The 12,491-nt window shown below is 35.3% G+C and overlaps 1 protein-coding gene across 1 annotated transcript; it reads right to left on the reverse strand.

Annotated features, from left to right (window-relative positions):
• Positions 1-5,457: 5,457 nt before the first annotated feature.
• On the reverse strand, positions 5,458-11,690 carry LOC113694502 (lupeol synthase-like). The gene is made up of 17 exons (XM_027213324.2): positions 11,508-11,690; positions 9,880-9,969; positions 9,567-9,764; positions 9,340-9,424; positions 9,031-9,197; positions 8,720-8,908; positions 8,496-8,609; positions 8,170-8,289; positions 7,955-8,077; positions 7,413-7,511; positions 7,250-7,306; positions 7,051-7,097; positions 6,816-6,959; positions 6,227-6,404; positions 6,045-6,125; positions 5,849-5,932; positions 5,458-5,711 (listed from the first exon to the last, which is right to left on the reverse strand). Exons 1-17 carry the CDS (start codon positions 11,571-11,573, stop codon positions 5,601-5,603), a joined length of 1,953 nt encoding a protein of 650 aa, XP_027069125.2. The 5' UTR covers positions 11,574-11,690; the 3' UTR covers positions 5,458-5,600.
• Positions 11,691-12,491: the final 801 nt, after the last annotated feature.

Genomic DNA, 12,491 nt, shown 5'->3' on the forward strand with positions numbered 1-12,491 from the left:
AGTCTGCAACTACCTTGTAATCGTTAGTTCGGGTGGCTTTTACTTCCACCCACTTTGAGACATAGTCGACAGCCAATAAAATATACAAAAAAATCATAAGAGGATGAAAATAGGCCCATAAAGCCAATACGCCATACTTCAAAATTTTCACAAATTAATATGGGGTTTTGGGGCATGCGGTCTCTACGGGAAACATTACCTATCCTCTGATATTTATCGCAAGATTTGCAAAATGGATATGCATCTTTGAATAGGGTAGGCCAATAAAAATCACTCTCCAACACTTTACGGGCTGTTCTTTTTTGTCCAAAATGACCCCCACATGCATAAGAGTGACAAAAAGTTAAAATAGAAGTAAATTTATTGTCACTTACGCATCTTCTCATTACTTGATTTGCACAATGCTTCCAGAGATATGGGTCGTCCCATATATAATACTTAGCATCACTCTTGATTTTATCCTTTTTCACCTTTGGCCATCCTGCAGGAAATTGATTAGTGACCAGATAATTTACCATATCTGCATACCAAAGAAAAGATGATTGTAGAGAAAATAAGTGCTTATCAGGAAAAGTTTCCCTTAAGGGAAAGTCCTCCTTTGCAGTAGGCAATCTACTCAGGTGATCAGCAACTAGATTTCCTGCCCCTCTTTTATCTCCACTTTCTAGATCAAATTTTTGGAGTAGTAATATCCATCGAATCAACCTCGGCTTAGTTTCTTTCTTGGTCATCAAATACCGCAACACTGCATGATCAGAATATACAATCACTTTAGCTCTTAACAAGTAAGATCTAAATTTTTCTAAAGCAAAAATAACAGCTAAAAACTCTTTTTTTGTAGTGGAGTAGTTCAATTGATGCCCTCGAAGTGTAATAGATTGCATGAGCGGCCTTTCCAACTTTTTGCCCAAGACTGCCCCCACTGAGTGCCACTTGCATCACACATGATCTCGAACGGAAGGCTCCAGTCCGGAGGTTGGATGATCGGTGGTGAGGTCAATAACTCTTTCAACTTATCGAACGCCTTCTTGCAATCATCATTGAATTCAAATGACACATCTTTTTGTAGGAGTTGGAACAGTGGAGCCTTAATTTTTGAAAAGTCCTTAATAAACCTACGATAGAACCCTGCATATCCAAAAAAGAACGCACTTCCCGTACGCTTACGGGATAAGGTAAGGAAATTACAAGATCTATCTTGGCTTTGTCTATTTCAATACCCTTAGAGGACACCACATGACCTAAAACTATCTCATATTCAACCATAAAATGACATTTTTCTCAATTAAAAACTAGGTTAGTTTCAATACATCTTCTCAAAATTAAGGTCAAATTATCAAGGCATTCATCAAAACTGTCACCATAGACACTGAAATCATCCATAAATATTTCTATGATTTTCTTCACATACTCAGAAAAGATACTTACCATACACTTCTAGAACGTTGCAAGCGTATTACACAGTCTGAAAGGCATTCTTCTATAGGCAAAGGTACCAAACGGGCATGTGAATGTTGTTTTATTTTGGTCCTCCGGTGCTATGGCAATCTGAAAGTAACCTGAAAATCATCTAAAAAGCAATAGTAAGTTCGATAGGCTAATCTTTCAATCATTTGATCAATAAAGGGAAGAAGGTAGTAGTTCTTTTTAGTCAGTGCATTGAGCTTGCAGTAGTCTATGCACTGACGCCATCCGGTAGGCTTGCGAATTGGAACAAGCTCACCTTCATGGTTTGTTTCTACCGTTATTCTAGCTTTCTTAGGGGCTACTTGCACCGGGCTAACCCACTGACTGTCGGAAATAGCAAAAATTATCCCCACATCGAGAAGTTTGAGTATTTCACTTTTCACCACCTCCATCATCATCGGGTTCAACCTCCTTTGCGGCTGACGTACTGGCTTTGCATCCTCTTCAATCCTAATCCGATGCATACACAATGAGGGACTTATGCCTTTGATATCAGCAATGGACCATCTTATCGCCTCCTTATGTTCCTGTAGCACCCTTATCAACTTTTCGTCCTGCACGGCTCATTTTTTTTTTTGTCGAAACGTTAGCTTGATATATATATCACCGTAATCTTTACAGTATTTGGACAAAGGTCCAATCAAAAGGGACAAACAGTCCTACAAAATTCACTGATGCCTAGCATCTAAGATTGGGATTCACCCATTCTTCATCTAACCAGATGTTTAGAGTATGAATGCTCAACTTAATACTTTCTAATTTCCTAGACTTACTAGTTTTTACTTGGTACAAATTAGATTAAATCATTTTTTACCTAAAAAAAATTAGGGCAAATTACACTTTATCCCCAGTGATATAGCAATTTTTCACATAATCCCCTATGGTTTTAAACGTTATACATTACCTCCTCATGGTTTGGATTAAAGTGTCAAAATGACGGAAATGATCATACGTAACAGAACCTTTAAAAATATTGAAATTACCATTATAAATACATGACACACTAACCCCATATGGTTTTATGTTTCACCATATAATCCTCTTATGATTTAATACTTTACCATATAACTCCCTTATTATTTTCAAAATATACATATAACCTCTCTTGGTTAATAAATCATTTTCAATTTTACATAAGGGTATTTTTGATATTTTAGGTGACTCCGTTATGAATGATCATTTCCGTCATTTTGATATTTTAATCAAAACCATGAGAGGGTTATGTATAACTTTTAAAGCGACGGGGGTTATGTGAAAAATCACTAAATCACAAAGGGTAAAGTGTAATTTGCCCAAAAGATTAATCATTTTTTGTTGCCAAATTGGTATTGAATCTATAATTGTTTACACTTTCTGGATACTTGATTTATAGTGAAGGAGAAGACGAAAGAATTCTTACGAATGCAAACTCGAATACTCGTATCTTTCGTCATCACATATATACCGGATTTGGATGCAAGAACAGTTGATGAATCCTCACATTGTCACATTATACCAAATACAAAATGACGAACCTCAAGACAAAAATTCAAAGCAATAACCCTCCCCAAAAAAAGGGTAAATTATCTTTTACCCACCTCTAATTTGATACTTTACCAGATAACTCCCTATACTTTAAAAATCTATATATAACTCCTTCATGATTTAGATTAAAGTATCACCATTAGTTTTTCTATAAAACTAACTATCAATAATAGAATTTCAAAGTCAAACTAATAAATTGATAAATTGTCAATAATAAAAAGTCAAAATATAGGTTTTCAAAATCATCTCTTCTCTTCCCAGAAGAAAAGAGAGAGAGAGAGAGAAAGACAAGTAAAAAAAAAAAGAAAAAAAGTAGTGAAAGAGTGAATTTGCCTATTTACTTGACTTAATTTTTTACTATTGACAGTTAGTTTTAATAAACAAACTAACAGTTGACACTTTAACCTAAATCATGAGAGGTTATATATAGATTTTTAAATCATAGGAGGGATATGTGGTAAAGTATCCAATCACAGGGAGATAAAAGGTAATTTATCCAAAAAAAAAAAGGAAAAAAGGCTCTCAAAGGAAAAAAAGGAAAAAAATTCAATGGTAAAAAAGAGGTCAAGCTCCTAAGCAGGAAGCTGCCTAATGGTAATGGCGATGTTCTAACACCTCTGACCAATATTGTCCCACAATTAACCGCCTCATTGGGCCGTGGGTTTTGTTTCTGGAGGTGGGATTATAGCCCACAACAAGCGAAGAGCCCAAGCCCGCAGGTCAAGAAGCCCAGCACCCCTCCAAAAGGCCTCGGTCAAGTGAGGGGACACTCAAGACAGGTGATATAGCCGCCCAGGACTTTCTTCTTAACCGATGTGGGATCATTACAATCCATCCCCCTTAGGGAACCCAGCGTCCTCGCTGGCACACCGGGGTCGGGAACCTGGCTCTGATACCAACTCTAACACCTCTGACCAATATTGCCCCACAGTTAACCGCCCCATTGGGCCGTGAGTTTTGTTCCTGGAGGTGGGGTTATAACCCACAACAAGCGAAGAGCCCAAGCCCGCAGGTCAAGAAACCCAGCACCCCTCCAAAAAGCCTCGGTCAGGTGAGGGGACACTCACGACAGGTGATATAGCCGCCCAGGATTTCCTCCCTAACCGATGTGGGATCATTACAGATATCCAGTTAGATCTAATTAGTTGTTAAACAAACATCACAGCCACCATTGCTGTCTTTATATATTGGGATGATCATTGGTCAATGATCATGTTGATATTTGAGTCGAACTTGACTAGTATCAAAACAGTAATAAGCTTTTATTTGTCTTTGTCCACATGTTATTGTTGGAGAGAGATTGTAAATTCAAATAAATAATGAGCATTTTGGTAGGATATAAATAATCCACTATGAAGATCCGAGCCAGACAAATTTTTAAATAAAACATAAAAAAGGACACACATAATCAATTGAACAAGAGAAAGTACATAAATGGATCAAGTGTGGTACTTAGTCTAGCAAAAACTAATGAGGTGTTTGGTTAATAATTAGGAATTGCAATCGGAATCAAGAATCATAAACTTCATTATAAGTATGGGTTTTGATCCTTTTTTTTTTTACGTGTTTTGATTTGGAAGTCAAATGCGTTTCATACTAATAAAAAGTTAATTAATATAAAACCCAAATTATCATCCCTAAGCCTTTTATTTAACCAATTTGGTCCTTAAACTTTTTTTTGTAGCTAATTTAGACTTTGTTTGATAACCCAATTCAACATTTAAATTTAATAGATTCAGATTTTATTATGTTCAGACACGTTTGATAACAAAAAATTAAATATCTAAATTAATTAAGTGACACTAAATTTTCTACACAAAATTTGCTTCCAGAAATAAGTAATATGCTATTCACTTATCATTTAATATAATATACATTCAAATGTATCAAATTTAGTATTTAACAATTTAATAATTCAACAAATTCAGATTTTATTTTTTAAACTTCAATTTTATCAAACGCACCCTTATTCTTAGTCTTGATATCCAAATACTAGTGAAATCGAATTCTTGGGCACAACAAAAGAGTACGTAATTTTGAAAACCAACCGTGTCTCTTGAACTATTATTCTATTACTCGTTAGTTAGTTTGAATACGGTCAACTTATATCGGAGGACGTGACTAGAGACTAGCATCGAAAAATTATCATTTGACATCACTCCATTCTCCAGTAGTACTTTATACTATCAGTATGTGGCATATTGCTTAATTTGATTAAAAACCGGTGAATTTTATCAACCAATTTTGAGTTTAATATTAACCAATATACAACTAATCTTTACATTTTTAGGGAACAAAACTGCAAAGCAAACATGTATTATACGTATAGAGTCCTCCCAAGTAATTTCCCAACCATGGATGTTGCATTATTTTCCACTCTTTTCTTTCACATATATTTTACAATTTCAAGTTTCAATAGAAGGAAGAAAAAAAAAACAAGTTTTGTTTACCAAGGATCCTTGAAATTTTATTTCATTGCATAAACAGTCAAATGTAAACAGACATGCATCTATGAGATACCACTTCTGGTAATGTCCATAGATGGACAATTTCATTGTCTTGCACAACTAAAGTTTGTAGCCACTTAATCTGCCTTTGGATCTTGCAATTCATGCCAGGAGAACACATCTACGGTATTGACCAATAGCCCAAATAGGGAATATGTTTCGATAAGATGAATAGTTTAGAGTGCAATTCTTCATGAATGCTCCTGTAATTTCCTATCAAAGAAATGTGCAGGGAGATTAACTGTGTTGAAATAAACTTAAGAGCACAACGATAAACAGAAAAAGAAAAGTAAATATTGAGCTTGATTTACGTGAAATTTTTGGTATTAACTCGCATTGAACATATGTACCTGTTGAGGGAAGTCTCCATCTTCCAACTGGGAATTTATTAGTAGTCGAATTCCACGATGTATGGGGGTCCGGTCAATTTTGGCCTAATTTGAGGGAAAAAAAATTAGAACCAATTGACTTAAAATGGACAAAATTTCAAAGAACAAAGAAAAAAAATTGCCATTTAAGGTCCTAATCTCAATTGATCAAACTAACCTGGCCGGCGTTGATGAGCGATAACAATGCCCATGAAGTTTGCACCAAATTTGACCGATTTTTTTCTAGATTAGTGTATACCTGTTACAACAAAAAAAAAAAAAAATCCGAAAATAGAAATTTGTGCCAGATTTTCCCAAAAAAAAAAAGGTTGAAATAAAATGGAAAACAAAAATGCACACCTTGTCTGAGCATGAAAGATAACTCTCTCCCCATCCACCATCAGGTAATTGCTTTGATAGCAAAAATTGACATGCTTTACGTAGGGCGGCAGAGTTGTGATAGTTTTTGCCACATGCAACCAACCCCTCTACTGCATACCAAGTCCCATATGTGTAACAGATTCCCCAGCAACCAGACCTATTGCATATAGAACTTTCAATTTAGTCCGAGTAAGCTAGACTATAAAACCACCAGCCTTTGGCCTGGTGGTTACCACCAATGCATTAAGGTTTGGTGGGGTGGGAGACAAGAGTTCAACCTTGCCTCCCACCAATTTGCCACAATTAAATGTGGCCTTACTTAAAAAAATTCAGACAGGTGTAGTCCCCTTTGATTTATCCCAGGACCTCTTCGAACCCTCTCCCTCCCCATAATGTAGGAAGCTATCGTATCGACAAAAAAAAAAAAAAAAGCTAGACTATAAGGTTGATAATGGTCCGAGATAAAAGCGATAAAACTAAGATTTCACATAAAATTTTTCTAGGATAAAACAAGATAGGCAGTGCAAGAAATACGAAGGAATTGAGATTGGCACTATGGAATCCAGACCATGAACCATCAGGCTCTTGTGTATCCTCAATATACTTGATTCCACCTGAAATGCAGTTCTCTATTTCCTTTCTCCTGTGCCCAGGATGCCACTTCTTAAATAGTGCTAGCCCTTGAATTGCTGAACTGGTGCATTCCACATACCTGGTGCAACATATTAATTTCCAGTCATCCACAGCTAATTGACAAGTAGTTCTTGGGCTTATGGTGAATGAGAACAAACCACAAATCTTACTCTCGCTCGATTAGAACATCTTCAAAAAACTCGGTAGGGTTGAATTTCTGAAAAAGATTGCACGTAATAGTTTATCAATTTTGAACAAAGGCAAGACACTGGAGTGTTAACAATTAGGGACAAATTGGGGAAAAGATGTTGTTCATAATAAGTGTTTGAATGTGAAGTATTTTAATCGTAATTGGCTTAGATCACTTACCTCTAACCATCTGTATGCTCGCTGAGGCTCCCATGCCGGAAAACCGCCATTTTTACTCTACGTAATTGAAGCAAGAAACAACTTTAGTATGAGCAAAAGGGTCAACAAAATAGGAATAAAAATATACGAGGATTTAATTAATTTAACAAGAGTTTAAGGTTACTTGTAGTGACAAAATAATGTTCACAGCATCAAACAAACGTTCTGTATCCATTCTCTCCCCGACCAGTTCTGAGGGCATTTCTGCACACAAGAGAGCAACCTAAAAAAAAAAAAAGAAGGAAATTTGAAAATGTACATAAACTTTGAGTTTGAAATCCATAGACTATTCCAAACCAGTAGTTGCATTTTAATACAACTAAGCTATTTGTTTATTTTTTGTCCTTATCCCTAAATTTTAAGGCATATCCACCTCTACCTTTTGGACACTAACTCCATTTTCTAAACTCTTGAGCGCTAGAAAGTGACAAATTCAACTTTTGTATGCATCTGTGGTTCTCAAAATAACAATGTCTATAATACTGTGATACTACTATTGCCCTGAAAAAGAATTATAAAAATTGACAAACAATGAAGCAAGTTTTAGACATTTTTGGCTTCACAATTCTACTTGTTTCATCCCCTGAATAAACACGTACGCTGATATAGAAAGTACCCCCACCCCCCCCCCCCCCCCCCCTCTTCTCTTGAGGATGTGGAAAGTACCTTTAATCCTTCAGCAGTGCAGTCCGAAACTTGCCAGCCATGATCTTGCATTGCGAATGTCCAAGCCCCTTTAGAAATGTGGCGATACATTTCACCGAAATTTCCTGGAGGGTTATCTTGGACCTTGAAGCAGATCGACAAATAAAGTCAGAAGCTAAATTTATTTTTTTGTTCACAGAAGCTTCAAGGGTTTTTGATGCTACGTATGCTAGTACCTGTGATGCTTTTATGAAGTCGTGTGCTTTCTTGATTGTCGGTCCATATTCTTCATCAAGATTGCCGGACAAGATTGCTTGAATTGCAAAAGCCGCATCCCATGTTTGGGAACCAAAAGACTGCATCACATTCAATAGGTGAATTACCAAGGAAATGAAAATTTTGCTTGCTGATGGAAATTAGGCAATCCCCAACGGCATCAATATATTTTCAATGACATAAAAGGCTTGAGAATTTCCTAAATCATAACGGAATCTTTTTTAATGGAATTTATAAACATGTATAATGCTATCTCAATCAATTCTCCATGAGAAGCAATTTAGACCTGCATTTTCAAGCCGTCTTCAGCTACCCAAAAGTAATCAGGTATCCTGGCAAGATGGCGTTTATATGCTTCTGAATTCGGATCTTCCACCCAACAAGCAATTAGACAAAGCACCTGCACAAGATTGTAATAAATAGATAAACTGCCCCAATTCAGCCTTTTTGTCTTTCTTTTTGTTTTTGGCTTTTTTAAATTCTATCTTATTAACACTCTCATATAAGTACCTTCTCCACACATCCAATGCAAAGGTATCTGCTACTCTTGTCCTCATAATGGACATGTTCCATTGCCTTTCTCATTGCCTTATCTCTCAATGTTGAAAATGGCCACCGCTTAAGAATAGGTTCCGCGAAATGATGTAGGAATCCCCACAGCAAATCTTGTACTAAAGGGTGTGGGTAGTATAGATCCTCCTGATAGAAAAATACTTACAGTTAAATGTTAGGTAAACCTTTTTGTTTAAACCCATATGTCTAAAAGAAAAAGTAAAAAGATAGACCAATCAATTTATGTTTTGGAGTCAATTTAAGCTGACCTTTGCGCAAGTATTTCGTGCTTTATCCCAATTTATTTCATAATAAGGCTGTACATAAAGCTCTTGTCTTAGAGATATCACCAATCTAGTTATGGTCCCAACAAACCTCTTCCCATATAAATAGGACATTGGCATGTAAACCAAGCGGCAGTAACACAGCATCTTTTCTGCATTAGAATGATTGCAAGAAGCTTAAATCAGAAACTGTGTCCAATGCAATGCAATAAACTCTACTTGGCTTAGAAACACCCATAGCATCAGGAGCTAGAAACTTTTAGAGTCAAATCAGGGATGTATTAAGCAAGGAACCTGGATGAATAGGAAAGAATTTGGGGAGTAGCCAAAATTCAGGAGGCATTGGATTGCAGCCATCCCACTCGTATACTCCAAGTACCTAATTAATGGGAAAAAAAATTTTGTTTCCTTGTTTTTTCTTCTAACAATCTCTTGAATGTAAATGAGAAAAATCAAAGTTTGGATCACACCAAACACTTTAGAGGAGACATGGGAAACTTAAGTTACATGTACTAAACTACCGTTAGCCAAAGCTTTCCCCATGATGGAATCCCAACTGCACCACCGTGATCAAGGATCCATTTTCGGCCTCTAGCCACTGCCATATCTTCTCCATCTTCAGGGCCTTCTCCTAGCAACCTTAATGTTATGTAGCTAAGAACCGAGCCAAATATACTGCTGTGGCCCTCTATGTGTATACCCCAACCTCCATCTTCATTCTATACATTAACCCCATGAGAGAAGAAAATAATCAGAGACAAAATGCTAAAGGAATAATTTTTGTTAATTGCATTAAGCTAGTTATAGTTGAAAATGAAGAAATTTAACTGTCACCTGGTGATTGAAGATGTATCGAATAATCTCTTTTTTATGTTCAATTGATAAAACAGCATTCAATTCTCCCGTGACATACAACGCAATAACCTGTAGATTGTAGAATGTAATGATCCATTAATTTCTTTTGTTCATTTACTATAGAAGGTACCGTTCCACAACGAATTTTTTTTTCAAATTTATTTTTCTAATAGAAGAGGCATTAGGTTTAAGAAGTGGGAAGAGGACGTGGGGATTAGTACCTAGGTCTCTAATTTCTAATATTTTAATCTTAACTATTAGACTAACGTCTCTTTGATTTCACAAAAGATTGTTAATCATAGAATTTTCGTAACAGAGATAGGTAGAATTTTTTAATGGTGCGCCCTCCATTGGAGAATTATTGTGGCAAGTCGAATTTTCAGTCAAATATACTAGTCCTGATTTCTCTACGAAACATATATTCTTTGGATCCACATAGCTTATTGCGTACAAGGAATTGGTAAAAATGCTCTTTGTAGTAAATAACTCAAAATTGAAATCTTTTGGTAGTATTAAATCAAAATAAGTTCTCTTATATACACACACACAAACAAAATTAGGTAATGAACGTATTTTTCCTTTTTAAAACACTATCTCATAAAAAATTTTACAAGATTTTCGAAGTGAACTTATTAATGGAGGTAAGAAAAACAAAGGATTGGCAGATTCAACTAGCCAATGTACGATAGAAGGTACCTTTCCACAAGAAGTTGTTAACCAGTAGGATTTTCATTAATAGAGAAAGCAGAATTTTTTGTCAATTATACTAGTCCTGATTTCTCTGTGAAATGCATATTCTTAGAAAATGGCCATTTTGGTCCCTCATCTTGGGAGTCTTGATAATTTTAATTCCTTATCTATTCCTGCAATCATTTTAGTCCCTTTAAAAAAAAAAAAAAAAAAAAAAAACCAATCTAGAAGCTCTAACAGAAAATTAAAAATTTTTAATGGAGTTAGTAAGGTGCAATGTATGTGCATTTTTAAAATTGATTGTTTTGGTCCTTTAGATTCAAAGTTGTGTCTAATTTTGTGCTTTCAATAATTTAAACCCTCATTTCATAAAAAAAAAGTTAATATAAGATTTTAATAGAAAATTAGAAAAAAATAATAGAGCCAGTTCAATACTATAATCTACCTTTGAAATAAAAATAATAATTAAAAAAGTCACACACACACCCCAATAGATATGCGGTAGCATATGATAATGGTGCAAAACATATTATGCATGGGACTAATTCTATTAGAAATTTTCAATTTTCCATTCAAGGGCATAAATTGGCTTTTCATGGTAAACATAAGGGATTAAAATGGTTGTGATGATAAATAAGGGATCAAATTAGTCAAAATTTCGAAGACAAGGGACCAAAACTGCCATTTTCCCTATATTCTTTTAATACACACAATAAGCGGTTGATTGTGTACAAGGAAATGGTAAAATGCTCTTTTGTAGTAAATAACTCAAAATTGAAATCTGTTTGTAGTATTAACTCAAAATATGTTCTCTTATACGTACCTACGTACATATTGCAACTAGCTAATGAACGCACTTTGTCCTTTCAAAACACTAAGTGATCAGAAGTTTTACCAGATTTTTAGAATGAACTTACTAATGGAGGTAAGAAAAACAAAGGACCGGCAGATTCAGCTGGCCAGTGTCCATCATCTGCTTGCATGGTGGAATAGAAATTAATACCCAGTCTTAGTGTGGTGGTAACGGCTTCCCCTGTTACATCCTCAATTTCTTCAACTCCAATTGCCCGCGGAATTGTGGGCCAACATGAATTCTCCTTTCTTAGCTATATTGCAATAAGGCAGAGGAAAATTCAGAATGACCAGGAAGGAGTTTTAAGCATTTTATACTTTGTTCTATACCCTGTCAGTGGTTATTGGGATTTAACGGGAAAAAAAGAAGCACTGAAATAAGATGTTTATAAAGGATACATGAAAAACTTGATTAGAAAGAATTGTAGTTGGAGAGCCAAAGCGCTCGCAAGTAACTTGCAAGTGGTTTGGTAAACACTAACCGAGTTCAAGCTACTTGCTTTGTATAATGAGTCGAATGCTCGACATGCTTAATCAAGTATTTGTATCATTTATATATTACATATTTTAATTATGGAATGAATATTATGGGTTCATATTTTAATAAATTTACATGAAACAATGTTCGAAACTCGAGTTTGAGCTCGACAAGACTTGCAGTTTACTCAAACTCAAAAGAGTCAAAATCGAGCTTAATTTCCATTATGTCAAGTCGAGCTCGAGTTTAATGTCATGTACTCATTCAAGCTTGAGTTCGAGCTCAATAGTTTGAACTCTGATAGTGATTGAGCTCGAACTCGAGCATGGTGCTACTCGATCTCGATTCGACTCAATAGCACCCCTACCCCTGTGTACTAAATTAGTTTTTAATATTTTGTTTAAAACAAATTTAGTCCCTAAAGTTTCTGATTTTAGGCACATAGGACATCTAATGGAAATTGAAGAATGACTAACTGTCAACAACAAATTTTCATTAGTCAACAACTTTGAATTTGAACTTTTAGTCTCCAATATTTTTTATTTTGAATAATTATATTCTCTTAAATTTT

This window comes from Coffea arabica, chromosome 6e (genome assembly GCF_036785885.1).
Source record: "Coffea arabica cultivar ET-39 chromosome 6e, Coffea Arabica ET-39 HiFi, whole genome shotgun sequence".
Lineage (NCBI taxonomy): Eukaryota > Viridiplantae > Streptophyta > Magnoliopsida > Gentianales > Rubiaceae > Coffea > Coffea arabica.